The sequence below is a fragment of the Oncorhynchus keta genome, chromosome 12 (genome assembly GCF_023373465.1).
Source record: "Oncorhynchus keta strain PuntledgeMale-10-30-2019 chromosome 12, Oket_V2, whole genome shotgun sequence".
In the NCBI taxonomy this organism is placed as follows: Eukaryota; Metazoa; Chordata; class Actinopteri; order Salmoniformes; family Salmonidae; genus Oncorhynchus; species Oncorhynchus keta.
Genome location: NC_068432.1, coordinates 12,975,142 through 12,987,430, shown reverse-complemented (window position 1 = coordinate 12,987,430; position 12,289 = coordinate 12,975,142). Strand labels below are relative to the sequence as shown.

Genomic DNA, 12,289 nt, shown 5'->3' with positions numbered 1-12,289 from the left:
TCTACCAACTTCATGAGGTAGTCACCTGAAATACATTTCAACTGGTGTGCCTTGTTAAAAATGTATTTGTTTAATTTCTTTCCTTCTTAACTTCTTGCGTCGAGCAATCCCGTATCCGGGAGCGTAATCATAGCCTCAAGCTCATTACCATAACGTAACGTTAACTATTCATGAAAATCGCAAATGAAATTAAATAAATATATTGGCTCACAAGCTTAGCCTTTTGTTAACAACACTGTCATCTCAGATTTTCAAAATATGCTTTTCAACCATAGCTACACAAGCATTTGTGTAAGAGTATTGATAGCTAGCATAGCATTAAGCCTAGCATTCTGCAGGCAACATTTTCACAAAAACAAGAAAAGCATTCAAATAGAATCATTTACCTTTGAAGAACTTTGGATGTTATTAATGAGGAGACTCTCAGTTAGATAGCAAATGTTCCGTTTTTCCAAAAAGATTATTTGTGTAGGAGAAATCGCTCCGTTTTGTTCATCACGTTTGGCTAAGAATAACCCCCGAAAATTCAGTCATTACAACGCCAAACTTTTTTCCAAATTAACTCCATAATATCGACAGAAACATGGCAAACGTTGTTTAGAATCAATCCTCAAGGTGTTTTTCACATATCTATTCGATGATAAGTAATTTGTGGCAGTTGGGTTTCTCCTCTGACGCAAATGGAAAAATACACGCAGCTGGAGATTACGCAATAATTGCAACGGAGGACACCAAGCGAGCACCTGGTAAATGAAGTCTCTTAGGGTCAATCTTCCAATGATATGCCTACAAATACGTCACAATGCTGCAGACACCTTGGGGAAACGACAGAAAGTGTAGGCTCATTCCTTGCGCCTTCACAGCCATATAAGGAGACATTGGAACACAGCGCCTTCAAAATCTGGGGCATTTCCTGTTTGAAATTTCATCTAGGTTTCGCCTGTAGCATCAGTTCTGTGGCACTCACAGATAATATATTTGCAGTTTTGGAAACGTCAGACTGTTTTCATTCCAAAGCTGTCAATTATATGCATAGTCGTGCATCTTTTCGTGACAAAATATCTTGTTTAAAACGGGAACGTTTTTTTATCCAAAAATTAAAAGAGCGCCCCCTATATCGAAGAAGTTAATGTGTTTGAGCCAATCAGTTGTGTTGTGACAAGGTAGGGGTGGTAAAAAGAAGATAGCACCTATTTGGAAAAAGAGCAAGTTCATATTATGGCAAGAACAGCTCAAATAAGCAAAGAGAAACAACAGACCATCATTACTTTAAGACATGAAGGTCAAACATTCAAGAACTTTTAAAGTTTCTTCAACTGCAGTCGCAAAACCATCAAGCGCTATGATGAAACTGTCTCTCATGAGGACTGCCACAGGACAGGAAGACCCAGAGTTAACTCTGCTGCAGAGGATAAGTTCATTACAATTACCAGCCTCAGAATTTGCAGCCCAAATAAATGTTTCACAGAGTTCCAATAACAGAAACATGAGCAATGGACATTAGACCAGTGGAAATCTGTCCTTGGTCTGATGAGTCCAAATTTAAGATTTTTGGTTCCAACCGCCATGTCTTTGTGAGACGCAGAGTAGATGTACGGATGATCTCTGCATGTGCGGTTCCCACCGTGAAGCATGGAGGAGGAGGTGTGATGCGGGGGTGCTTTACAGGTGACACTGTCTGCAATTGATTAGGTAAACTCAACCAGCATGGCTACCACTGCATTCTGCAGTGATATGCCATCTCATCTAGTTTGCGCTTAGTGGGACTATTATTTGTTTTTCAACAGGACAATGACCCAACACACCTCCAGGCTGTGAAGGGCTATTTGACCAAGATGGAGAGGGATGGAGCGCTGCATCAGATGACCTGGCCTCCACAATCACCAGACCTCAACCCAATTGAGATGGTTTGGGATGAGTTGGACCACAGAGTGAAGGAAAAGCAGGGAACAAGTGCTCAGCTTATGTGGGAACTCCTTCATGACTGTTGGAAAAGCAGAGATAGGTGTGGCTAAAGCTTACGAGGGTGTGAATGATGCTGAATAAGTTTAGGCAAATAAGAGCTCTACAGTAGGTACCAAAACATTAAAAGGCCATTTTTCTCAAAAGTGAGTGTACAAGTTCCCATTGTTTCTCAATTGTAGTGTATGAGAAAACATTTTTTAATCGCTGAGTCTCTACTTTTATCCAATGTAAAAAACAATAAAAAATGTTGCTACATAAGAGCTGATCAGTCACATATTTAATTACCTTCAAATAACCTGTATTTTCCATTCTCAGATTGCCTAAAAAAAACATCCCAGGACAAATTTCACAGAACCAGAGTAAAACGTTCTCAGAACATCCCAGAAAACTAAAAATGTACACAGCTTTGTACGAGATCTTCACTTTTTTGGCAATTTCTCACATAGAATGGCCTTCATTTCTCAGAACATGAATATACTGATGAGATTCAGAAGATCTTTGTTTCTGGCCATTTTGAGCCTGTAATCGAACCCACAAATGTTGATGCTCCAGATACTCAATGAGTCCAAAGAAGGCCAGTTTTATTGCTTCTTTAATCAGGACAACAGTTTTCAGCTGTGCCAACATAATTGGAAAAGGGTTTTCTAATGATCAATTAACCTTTTAAAATGATGAATTTGGATTAGCTAACACAACGTGCTATTGGAACACAGGGGTGATGGTTGCTGATAATGGGCCTCTGTAAGCCTATGTAGATATTCCATTAAAAATCTTCAGTTTCCTGTTGCAATACTCATTTACAACATTAATCAAATCAAATCAAATTGATTTATATAGCCCTTCGTACATCAGCTGATATCTCAAAGTGCTGTACAGAAACCCAGCCTAAAACCCCAAACAGCAAACAATGCAGGTGTAAAAGCACGGTGGCTAGGAAAAACTCCCTAGAAAGGCCAAAACCTAGGAAGAAACCTAGAGAGGAACCGGGCTATGTGGGGTGGCCAGTCCTATTCTGGCTGTGCCGGGTAGAGATTATAACAGAACATGACCAAGATGTTCAAATGTTCATAAATGACCAGCATGGTCGAATAATAATAAGGCAGAACAGTTGAAACTGGAGCAGCAGCACAGTCAGGTGGACTGGGGACAGCAAGGAGCCATCATGTCAGGTAGTCCTGGGGCACGGTCCTAGGGCTCAGGTCCTCCGAGAGAGAGAAAGAAAGAGAGAATTAGAGAGAGCATATGTGGGGTGGCCAGTCCTCTTCTGGCTGTGCCGGGTGGAGATTATAACAGAACGTGGCCAAGATGTTCAAATGTTCATAAATGACCAGCATGGTTGAATAATAGTAAGGCAGAACAGTTGAAACTGGAGCAGCAGCATGGCCAGGTGGACTGGGGACAGCAAGGAGTCATCATGTCAGGTAGTCCTGGGACATGGTCCTAGGGCCCAGGCCAGTTGAAACTGGAGCAGCAGCATGGCCAGGTGGACTGGGGACAGCAAGGAGTCATCATGTCAGGTAGTCCTGGGGCATGGTCCTAGGGCTCAGGTCCTCCGAGAGAGAGAAAGAAAGAGAGAAGGAGAGAATTAGAGAACGCACACTTAGATTCACACAGGACACCGAATAGGACAGGAGAAGTACTCCAGATATAACAAACTGACCCTAGCCCCCCGACACATAAACTACTGCAGCATAAATACTGGAGGCTGAGACAGGAGGGGTCAGGAGACACTGTGGCCCCATCCGAGGACACCCCGGACAGGGCCAAACAGGAAGGATATAACCCCACCCACTTTGCCAAAGCACAGCCCCCACACCACTAGAGGGATATCTTCAACCACCAACTTACCATCCTGAGACAAGGCCGAGTATAGCCCACAAAGATCTCCGCCACGGTACAACCCAAGGGGGGCGCCAACCCAGACAGGCCGACCACAACAGTGAATCAACCCACCCAGGTGACGCACCCCCCAGGGACGGCACGAGAGAGCCCCAGCAAGCCAGTGACTCAGCCCCGTAACAGGGTTAGAGGCAGAGAATCCCAGTGGAAAGAGGGGAACCGGCCAGGCAGAGACAGCAAGGGCGGTTCGTTGCTCCAGAGCCTTTCCGTTCACCTTCCCACTCCTGGGCCAGACTACACTCAATCATATGACCCACTGAAGAGATGAGTCTTCAGTAAAGACTTAAAGGTTGAGACCGAGTTTGCGTCTCTGACATGGGTAGGCAGACCGTTCCATAAAAATGGAGCTCTATAGGAGAAAGCCCTGCCTCCAGCTGTTTGCTTAGAAATTCTAGGGACAATTAGGAGGCCTCGTCTTGTGACCGTAGCGTACGTGTAGGTATGTACGGCAGGACCAAATCAGAGAGGTAGGTAGGAGCAAGCCCATGTAATGCTTTGTAGGTTAGCAGTAAAACCTTGAAATCAGCCCTTGCTTTGACAGGAAGCCAGTGTAGAGAGGCTAGCACTGGAGTAATATGATCAAATTTTTTGGTTCTAGTCAGGATTCTAGCAGCCGTATTTAGCACTAACTGAAGTTTATTTAGTGCTTTATCCGGGTAGCCGGAAAATAGAGCATTGCAGTAGTCTAACCTAGAAGTGACAAAAGCATGGATTAATTTTTCTGCATAATTTTTGGACAGAAAGTTTCTGATTTTTGCAATGTTACGTAGATGGAAAAAAGCTGTCCTCGAAATGGTCTTGATATGTTCTTCAAAAAGAGATCAGGGTCCAGAGTAACGCCGAGGTCCTTCACAGTTTTATTTGAGACGACTGTACAACCATTAAGATTAATTGTCAGATTCAACAGAAGATCTCTTTGTTTCTTGGGACCTAGAACAAGCATCTCTGTTTTGTCCGAGTTTAATAGTAGAAAGTTTGCAGCCATCCACTTCCTTATGTCTGAAACACATGCTTCTAGCGAGGGCAATTTTGGGGCTTCACCATGTTTCATTGAAATGTACAGCTGTGTGTCATCCGCATAGCAGTGAAAGTTTACATTATGTTTTCGAATAACATCCCCAAGAGGTAAAATATATAGTGAAAACAATAGTGGTCCTAAAACAGAACCTTGAGGAACACCGAAATTTACAGTTGATTTGTCAGAGGACAAACCATTCACAGAGACAAACTGATATCTTTCCGACAGATAAGACCTAAACCAGGCCAGAACATGTCCGTGTAGACCAATTTGGGTTTCCAATCTCTCCAAAAGAATGTGGTGATCGATGGTATCAAAAGCAGCACTAAGGTCTAGGAGCACGAGGACAGATGCAGAGCCTCGGTCCGATGCCATTAAAATGTCATTTACCACCTTCACAAGTGCCGTCTCAGTGCTATGATGGGGTCTAAAACCAAACTGAAGCATTTCGTATACATTGTTTGTCTTCAGGAAGGCAGTGAGTTGCTGCGCAACAGCCTTCTCTAAAATCTTTGAGAGGAATGGAAGATTCGATATAGGCCGATAGTTTTTTATATTTTCTGGGTCAAGGTTTGGCTTTTTCAAGAGAGGCTTTATTACTGCCACTTTTAGTGAGTTTGGTACACATCCAGTGGATAGAGAGCCGTTTATTATGTTCAACATATGAGGGCCAAGCACAGGAAGCAGCTCTTTCAGTAGTTTAGTTGGAATAGGGTCCAGTATACAGCTTGAAGGTTTAGAGGCCATGATTATTTTCATCATTGTGTCAAGAGATATAGTACTAAAACACTTGAGCGTCTCTCTTGATCCTAGGTCCTGGCAGAGTTGTGCAGACTCAGGACAACTGAGGTTTGGAGGAATACGCAGGTTTAAAGAGGAGTCCGTAATTTGCTTTCTAATAATCATAATCTTTTCCTCAAAGAAGTTCATGAATTTATCACTGCTAAAGTGAAAGTCATCCTCTCTTGGGGAATGCTGCTTTTTAGTTAGCTTTGCCACAGTATCAAAAAGGAATTTCGGATTGTTCTTATTTTCCTCAATTAAGTTAGAAAAATAGGACGATCGAGCAGCAGTAAGGGCTCAGTACCGTCCTTCCAAGCTAGTCGGAAGACTTCCAGTTTGGTGTGGCGCCATTTCCGTTCCAATTTTCTGGAAGCTTGCTTCAGAGCTCGGGTATTTTCTGTGTACCAGGGAGCTAGTTTCTTATGAGACATTTTTTTTGTTTTTAGGGGTGCAACTGCATCTAGAGTATTGCGCAAGGTTAAATTGAGATCCTCAGTTAGGTGGTTAACGGATTTTTGTCCTCTGGCGTCCTTGGGTAGGCAGAGGGAGTCTGGAAGCGCATCAAGGAATCTTTGTGTTGTCTGTGAATTTATAGCACGACTTTTGATGTTCCTTGGTTGGGGTCTGAGCAGATTATTTGTTGCAATTGCAAACGTAATAAAATGGTGGTCCGATAGTCCAAGATTATGAGGAAAAACATTAAGATCCACAACATTTATTCCATGGGACAAAACTAGGTCCAGCGTATGACTGTGACAGTGAGTGGGTCCAGAGACATGTTGGACAAAACCCACTGAGTCGATGATGGCTCCAAAAGCCTTTTGGAGTGGGTCTGTGGACTTTTCCATGTGAATATTAAAGTCACCAAAGATTAGAATATTATCTGCAATGACTACAAGGTCTGATAGGAATTCAGGGAACTCAGTGAGAAACGCTGTATATGGCCCAGGAGGCCTGTAAACAGTAGCTATAAAAAAGTGATTGAGTAGGCTGCATAGATTTCATGACTAGAAGCTCAAAAGACAAAAAATGTCTCTTTTTTTTTGTAAATTGAAATTTGCTATCGTAAATGTTAGCAACACCTCCGCCTTTGCACGGGATGCACGGCGGATGCACGGGGGATATGGTCACTAGTGTAGCCAGGAGGTGAGGCCTCATTTAACACAGTAAATTCATCAGGCTTAAGCCATGTTTCAGTCAGGCCAATCACATCAAGATTATGATCAGTGATTAGTTAATTGACTATAATTGCCTTTGAAGTAAGGGATCTAACATTAAGTAGCCCTATTTTGAGATGTGAGGTATCATGATCTCTTTCAGTAATGACAGGAATGGAGGTGGTCTTTATCCTAGTGAGATTTCTAAGGCGAACACCGCCATGTTTAGTTTTGCCCAACCTAGGTCGAGGCACAGACACGGTCTCAATGGTGATAGCTGAGCTGACTACACTGACTATGCTAGTGGCAGACTCCACTATGCTGGCAGGCTGGCTAATAGCCTGCTGCCTGGCCTGCACCCTATTTCATTGTGGAGCTAGAGGAGTTAGAGCCCTGTCTATGTTGGCAGATAAGATGAGAGCACCCCTCCAGCCAGGATGGAGTCCGTCACTCCTCAGCAGGTCAGGCTTGGTCCTGTTTGTGGGTGAGTCCCAGAAAGAGGGCCAATTATCTACAAATTCTATCTTTTTGGAGGGGCAGAAAACAGTTTTCAACCAGCGATTGAGTTGTGAGACTCTGCTGTAGAGCTCATCACTCCCCTAACTGGGAGGGGGCCAGAGACAATTACTCGATGCCGACACATCTTTCTAGCTGATATGCACGCAGAAGCTATGTTGCGCTTGGTGATCTCTGACTGTTTCATCCTAACATCGTTGGTGCCGACGTGGATAACAATATCTCTATACTCTCTACACTCGCCAGTTTTAGCTTTAGCCAGCACCATCTTCAGATTAGCCTTAACGTCGGTAGCCCTGCCCCGGGTAAACAGTGTATGATCGCTGGATGATTCGCTTTAAGTCTAATACTGCGGGTAATGGAGTCGCCAATGACTAGAGTTTTCAATTTGTCAGAGCTAATGGTGGGAAGCTTCGGCGTCTCAGACCCCGTAACGGGAGGAGTAGAGACCAGAGAAGACTCGGCCTCTGACACCGACCCGCTGCTTAATGGGGAGAACCGGTTGAAAGTTTCTGTCGGCTGATTGAGCGACACCGGTTGAGCGTTCCTACAGCATTTCCTTCCAGAAACCGTGAGAAAGTTGTCCGGCTGCGGGGACTGTGCCAGGGGATTTATACTACTATCTGTACTTACTGGTGGCACAGACACTGTTTCATCCTTTCCTACACTGAAATTACCCTTGCCTAACGATTGCGTCTGAAGCTGGGCTTGCAGTACAGCTATCCTCGCCGTAAGGCGAGCACAGCGGCTGCAATTAGAAGGCATCATGTTAATGTTACTACTTAGCTTCGGCTGTTGGAGGTCCTGACGAATCGTGTCCAGATAAAGCGTCCGGAGTGAAAAAGTTGAGGAAAAAATAAATAAATATATGAACGGTAATTAAAAAGTGAAACCCGTAAAGTTGTCAGGTAGCAAAAATAGGTTGGCAACAAAACGCACAGCAATTCGAAAACAAGCCTGCAAGTTGTGACCGGAAATGACGTGTCTACACTTTATTTCTGATCAATTTGATGTTATTTTAATGGACAAAAAATTACTTTTCTTTCAAAAACAAGGACATTTCTAAGTGACCCCAAACTTTTGAACGGTAGTGTATGTTCCCAGAACAGGCAACATTTTTCACTTCTCTTCTCACAATGTTGAAAAAACATTTAGTTTTACCAGTCATTCTATTTATGGCTTCATTCCCACAACAATGTGAAACCAGAAACAGACACACAATTTCTAAGGAACCAAATGTGCTAGCTGGGAAGGAGTGTACTTTATATGGGATAGGGTGCCATTTGGGATGCAACCAAGTTCTGCGATGCAACCACAGTGGCTTATGTAAAGGAGATGGGAATAGATGGGAGAGGCACTGAATTAGAGATGATAGACAGACAAGCACCGCACTGACCCTCTCTCCTCTCCCAAGTGACACCATCAGAGTGCTCTTCAATCACAGGCAGATGGCGGGGGCTCCCAGCCGTAATTGGGTGCCTCATCAGAGCAGGATGGAGAGCTGGGTGGGTGGAGGGCTAGGTGTTGGTGGATAGAGCGCTCGGGGAGGGCTGGGGCTGGAGTCAGTGGGTGGCACCATGCCAGGCCCGCCAGTCATAATGAGTTTACAGTGAAAGGAGGGCAGGGTGGAGGAACTGGGGATGGGATGGAGTCAGTGGGTGGCCATGGGTACCTCTGGGGCTCCCAGCAGCACTGTGCCAGTCATTCGTAATGAGTTTACAGTGAAAGTGGAGCTCCTCTTAGCTTAGTATTTCAACTCTACAGCCCCATCCCAGAGCAGCCAGCCGCCCTCCTTTCCCAGGGCCGGATTAAGAAACCGAAATGCGTGGCTAATCTGACAATGACAAACTGAGATCAATCTGGTCTTGAATTCAAACAAACCCTTGCATTATGTGGTTGAGCAATGAGGAGAAACTGAAATGTTTTTGTTCATTGTGTATTTCCGTTTGCGGAATATTTAGATAAAGCCATGAATAAAAGAAAAAGGGCTACCTATAATTCAATTATGAAAATAATTAGCTTCCATGTGGTAAATGGCACGTGTGTATATATTGTGTATATGCTTGTGTCCCACATGAATCTTCTCATTGTGCTAGACTAGGATCAAATGCCTTCTGTTTCATTTTTATGTATTTATTTATCTGTATATGTTATGTATGTATATATGTACAGTACCAGTCAAATGTTTGGTCACACCTACTCATTCAAGGGTTTTTCTTTATTTTCACTATTTTCTACATTGTAGAATAATAGCGAAGACATCAGAACTATGAAATAACACATATGGAATCATGTGGTAACCAAAAAAAGTGTTAAACAAATCAAAATATATTTTATATTTGAGATTCTTCAAAGTAGCCGCCCTTTGCCTTGATGACAGCTTTGCACACTCTTGGAATTCTCTCAACCAACTTCATGAGGTAGTCACCTGGTATGCATTTCAATTAACAGGTGTGCCTTCTTAAAAGTTCATTTGTGGAATTTCTTTCCTTCTTAATGCGTTTGAGCCAGTTTTGTTGTGACATGGTAGGGGTGGTATACAGAAAAGCCTTATTTGGTAAAAGACCAAGTCCATATTATGGCAAGAGCAGCTCAAATAAGCAAAGAGAAATGACCAAATATGCAAAGAGAAATGACCAAATAGGGCTATCTTCTGTACACCAACCCTACCTGGTCACAACACAACTGATTGGCTCAAACGCATTAAGAAAGAAAGAAATTCCTAACATTTCAGACCAGAAAAGTCCTAGCCCATGTCAGCTAACATTTTTTAGCTAGATGTTTTTGCTCATTGATTTTGCTGTCACATGAACAGGAAATTTGCTTTAAAACTGCTAAATGTTGTTTCCATCCCATGGCAAAAAAAGGGAATTGCAGGGAATTAGCTTTAAAACTGCTAAATGTTGTTTCCATCCCATGGCAAAAAAAATTGAATTGCAGGAAATGAGCTTTAAAATGGTGCGGGGTGTCCCCAATGATGTAAGGGGGGCCCTAGTGAAACAGTTTGGCAAACACTGTTCTACTGTACTGAGCCTGGGTTGGGTCTAGGATGGGACCATATTAATAGTGCTTTGTTAATGAATTTTACAGCCAATATTGGATTCTAGACCAGTAAAATGTTCTTATTATGCTCAGAACCTTTCTCTCCATTTAAAATATTACTGTTTCTGCTAGAGGAAAATGTAAAACATAACATGGTAATTTAATTTGTCACAGATGGTTAGTACAATGATAGAGTACATGTTAGATATTAATATCCCCCTCGTTTGGGCCTCAGTTCGAACTGGCATCTAACATACTCTTAAGAAAGTTGCTTGAAAGGCCAATGAATACTTGTTACGCTGCATTATTCAGTGTAATGCTAATGCCATGTCCTTATTCTATAGGGTCTGTTGTGTATTCTATTATATGAGGTATTCCTGATGATGTGTTATCATTGTTGCAGGTGTTGGATGATCCTGCAGAGGACAACCTCCACATGGGTACGTACCTCACCAGACTGCTCTCTCCCGCTCTCTTGATGTGCACTTTAATCTCCCATTGACATTAATGAATGATTTATGTGAGAGTCCAAGTTGAGCGTGCTTATCTCAAACTCTAAATCGGCCTGTTGCTGCCCTTAGCAGTTGGCATAGCTGACTCCATATGAAAATGCTAAACGAGAGGACAGCTCATTAATGAAGCCCTTCCCACAAACTCTTAGAAAAATGGTTTCTTCATTTGTCCCCATAGGAGAACCCTTTTTGGTTTCAAGTGGAACCCTTTAGCGGTGAAAGTGAAAGTGGTGAAAGGGTTTCACGTAGAACATTGTATTAGTTAAAGGGCTCCACCTGGAACCCCCTGAAAATATTTTCAGAGTGTTCTCCTATGGGGTCAATTGAAAAACCCTTTCTGGTTCTAGGAAGAACCTTCTTTTCTACGAGTGAACCACAACTCCACAGGGTACATAGACTATGGCTGGATTCATTCGATCAGTACTAGTAGGGAAAGGGGGCTAACTAGTCAGTTGTACAACTGAATCCATTCAACTGAAATGTGCTTACCACATTTAACCCATCCCCTCAGAATCAGAGAGGTCGGGGGGCTGCCTTAATCGGCTGACGAGGAACAGTGGGTTAACTGTCTTGCTCAGGGGCAGAATTACAGATGTTTAACTTGTCAGCTCTGGGATTCGATTCAGCAACCTTTCGGTTACTGGCCCAATGTAGTAGACATGGCAGTAGAATGAAAGGAGGAATTAGGCATCAAACCACCTAATCTACTGTAGCTAAGCATGGCCATTGGCTAATGAAATGATTTATCTCATTTAAGGCCTCGGTGAAAAGGTGTTGTAACTTGGTGTTTGTGTCAGTCTTCAACCCATTGTGCCGAGTTCTAGAATATACTGCAGTCTCTTTGACAGACATGTATGTACTGTACAGTGCATTCGAAAAGTATTCAGACCACTTGACTTTATCCACATTTTGTCATGTTACAGCCTTATTCTAAAATGGGTTAAATAGTTTTTTCCCCTGTAAAGCAAAAACAGCTTTTTTTTTACATTTACATAAGTATTCATACCCTTTACTCAGTACTTTGTTGAAGCACCTTTGGCAGTGATTACAGCATTGAGTCTTCTTGGTTAGGATGCTACAAGATTGGCACACCAGTATTTGGGAAGTTTCTCCCATTCTTCTCTGCTGATCCTCTCCAGCTCTGTCAGGTTGGATGGGGAGCGTCGCTGCACAGCTATAGTCAGGTCTCGATTGGATTAAAGTCCGGGCTCTGGCTGGGCCACTCAAAGACATTCAGTGACTTGTCCCGAAGCCACTCCTGCGTCCTCTTGGCTGTGTGCTTAGGGTGAGTGTCCTGTTGGTAGGTGAACCTTCGCCCCAGTCTGAGGTCCTGAGCGCTCTGAGCAGGTTTTCATCATGGATCTCTCTGGACTTTGCTCCGTTCATCTTTCCCTCAT

At 43.2% G+C, this 12,289-nt stretch overlaps 1 protein-coding gene across 3 annotated transcripts in view; it reads left to right on the top strand.

Annotated features, from left to right (window-relative positions):
* LOC118391015 (calcium/calmodulin-dependent protein kinase kinase 1) overlaps nucleotides 1-12,289 on the top strand; it is a 163,872-nt gene that overhangs the window by 108,240 nt on the left and 43,343 nt on the right. For all 3 annotated transcript variants that reach the window (XM_035781922.2, XM_052457752.1, XM_052457751.1), the window contains exon 7: nucleotides 10,784-10,820. In XM_035781922.2, the coding sequence (XP_035637815.2) occupies nucleotides 10,784-10,820 (37 nt within the window). The remainder of the gene's footprint in view (nucleotides 1-10,783; nucleotides 10,821-12,289) is intronic.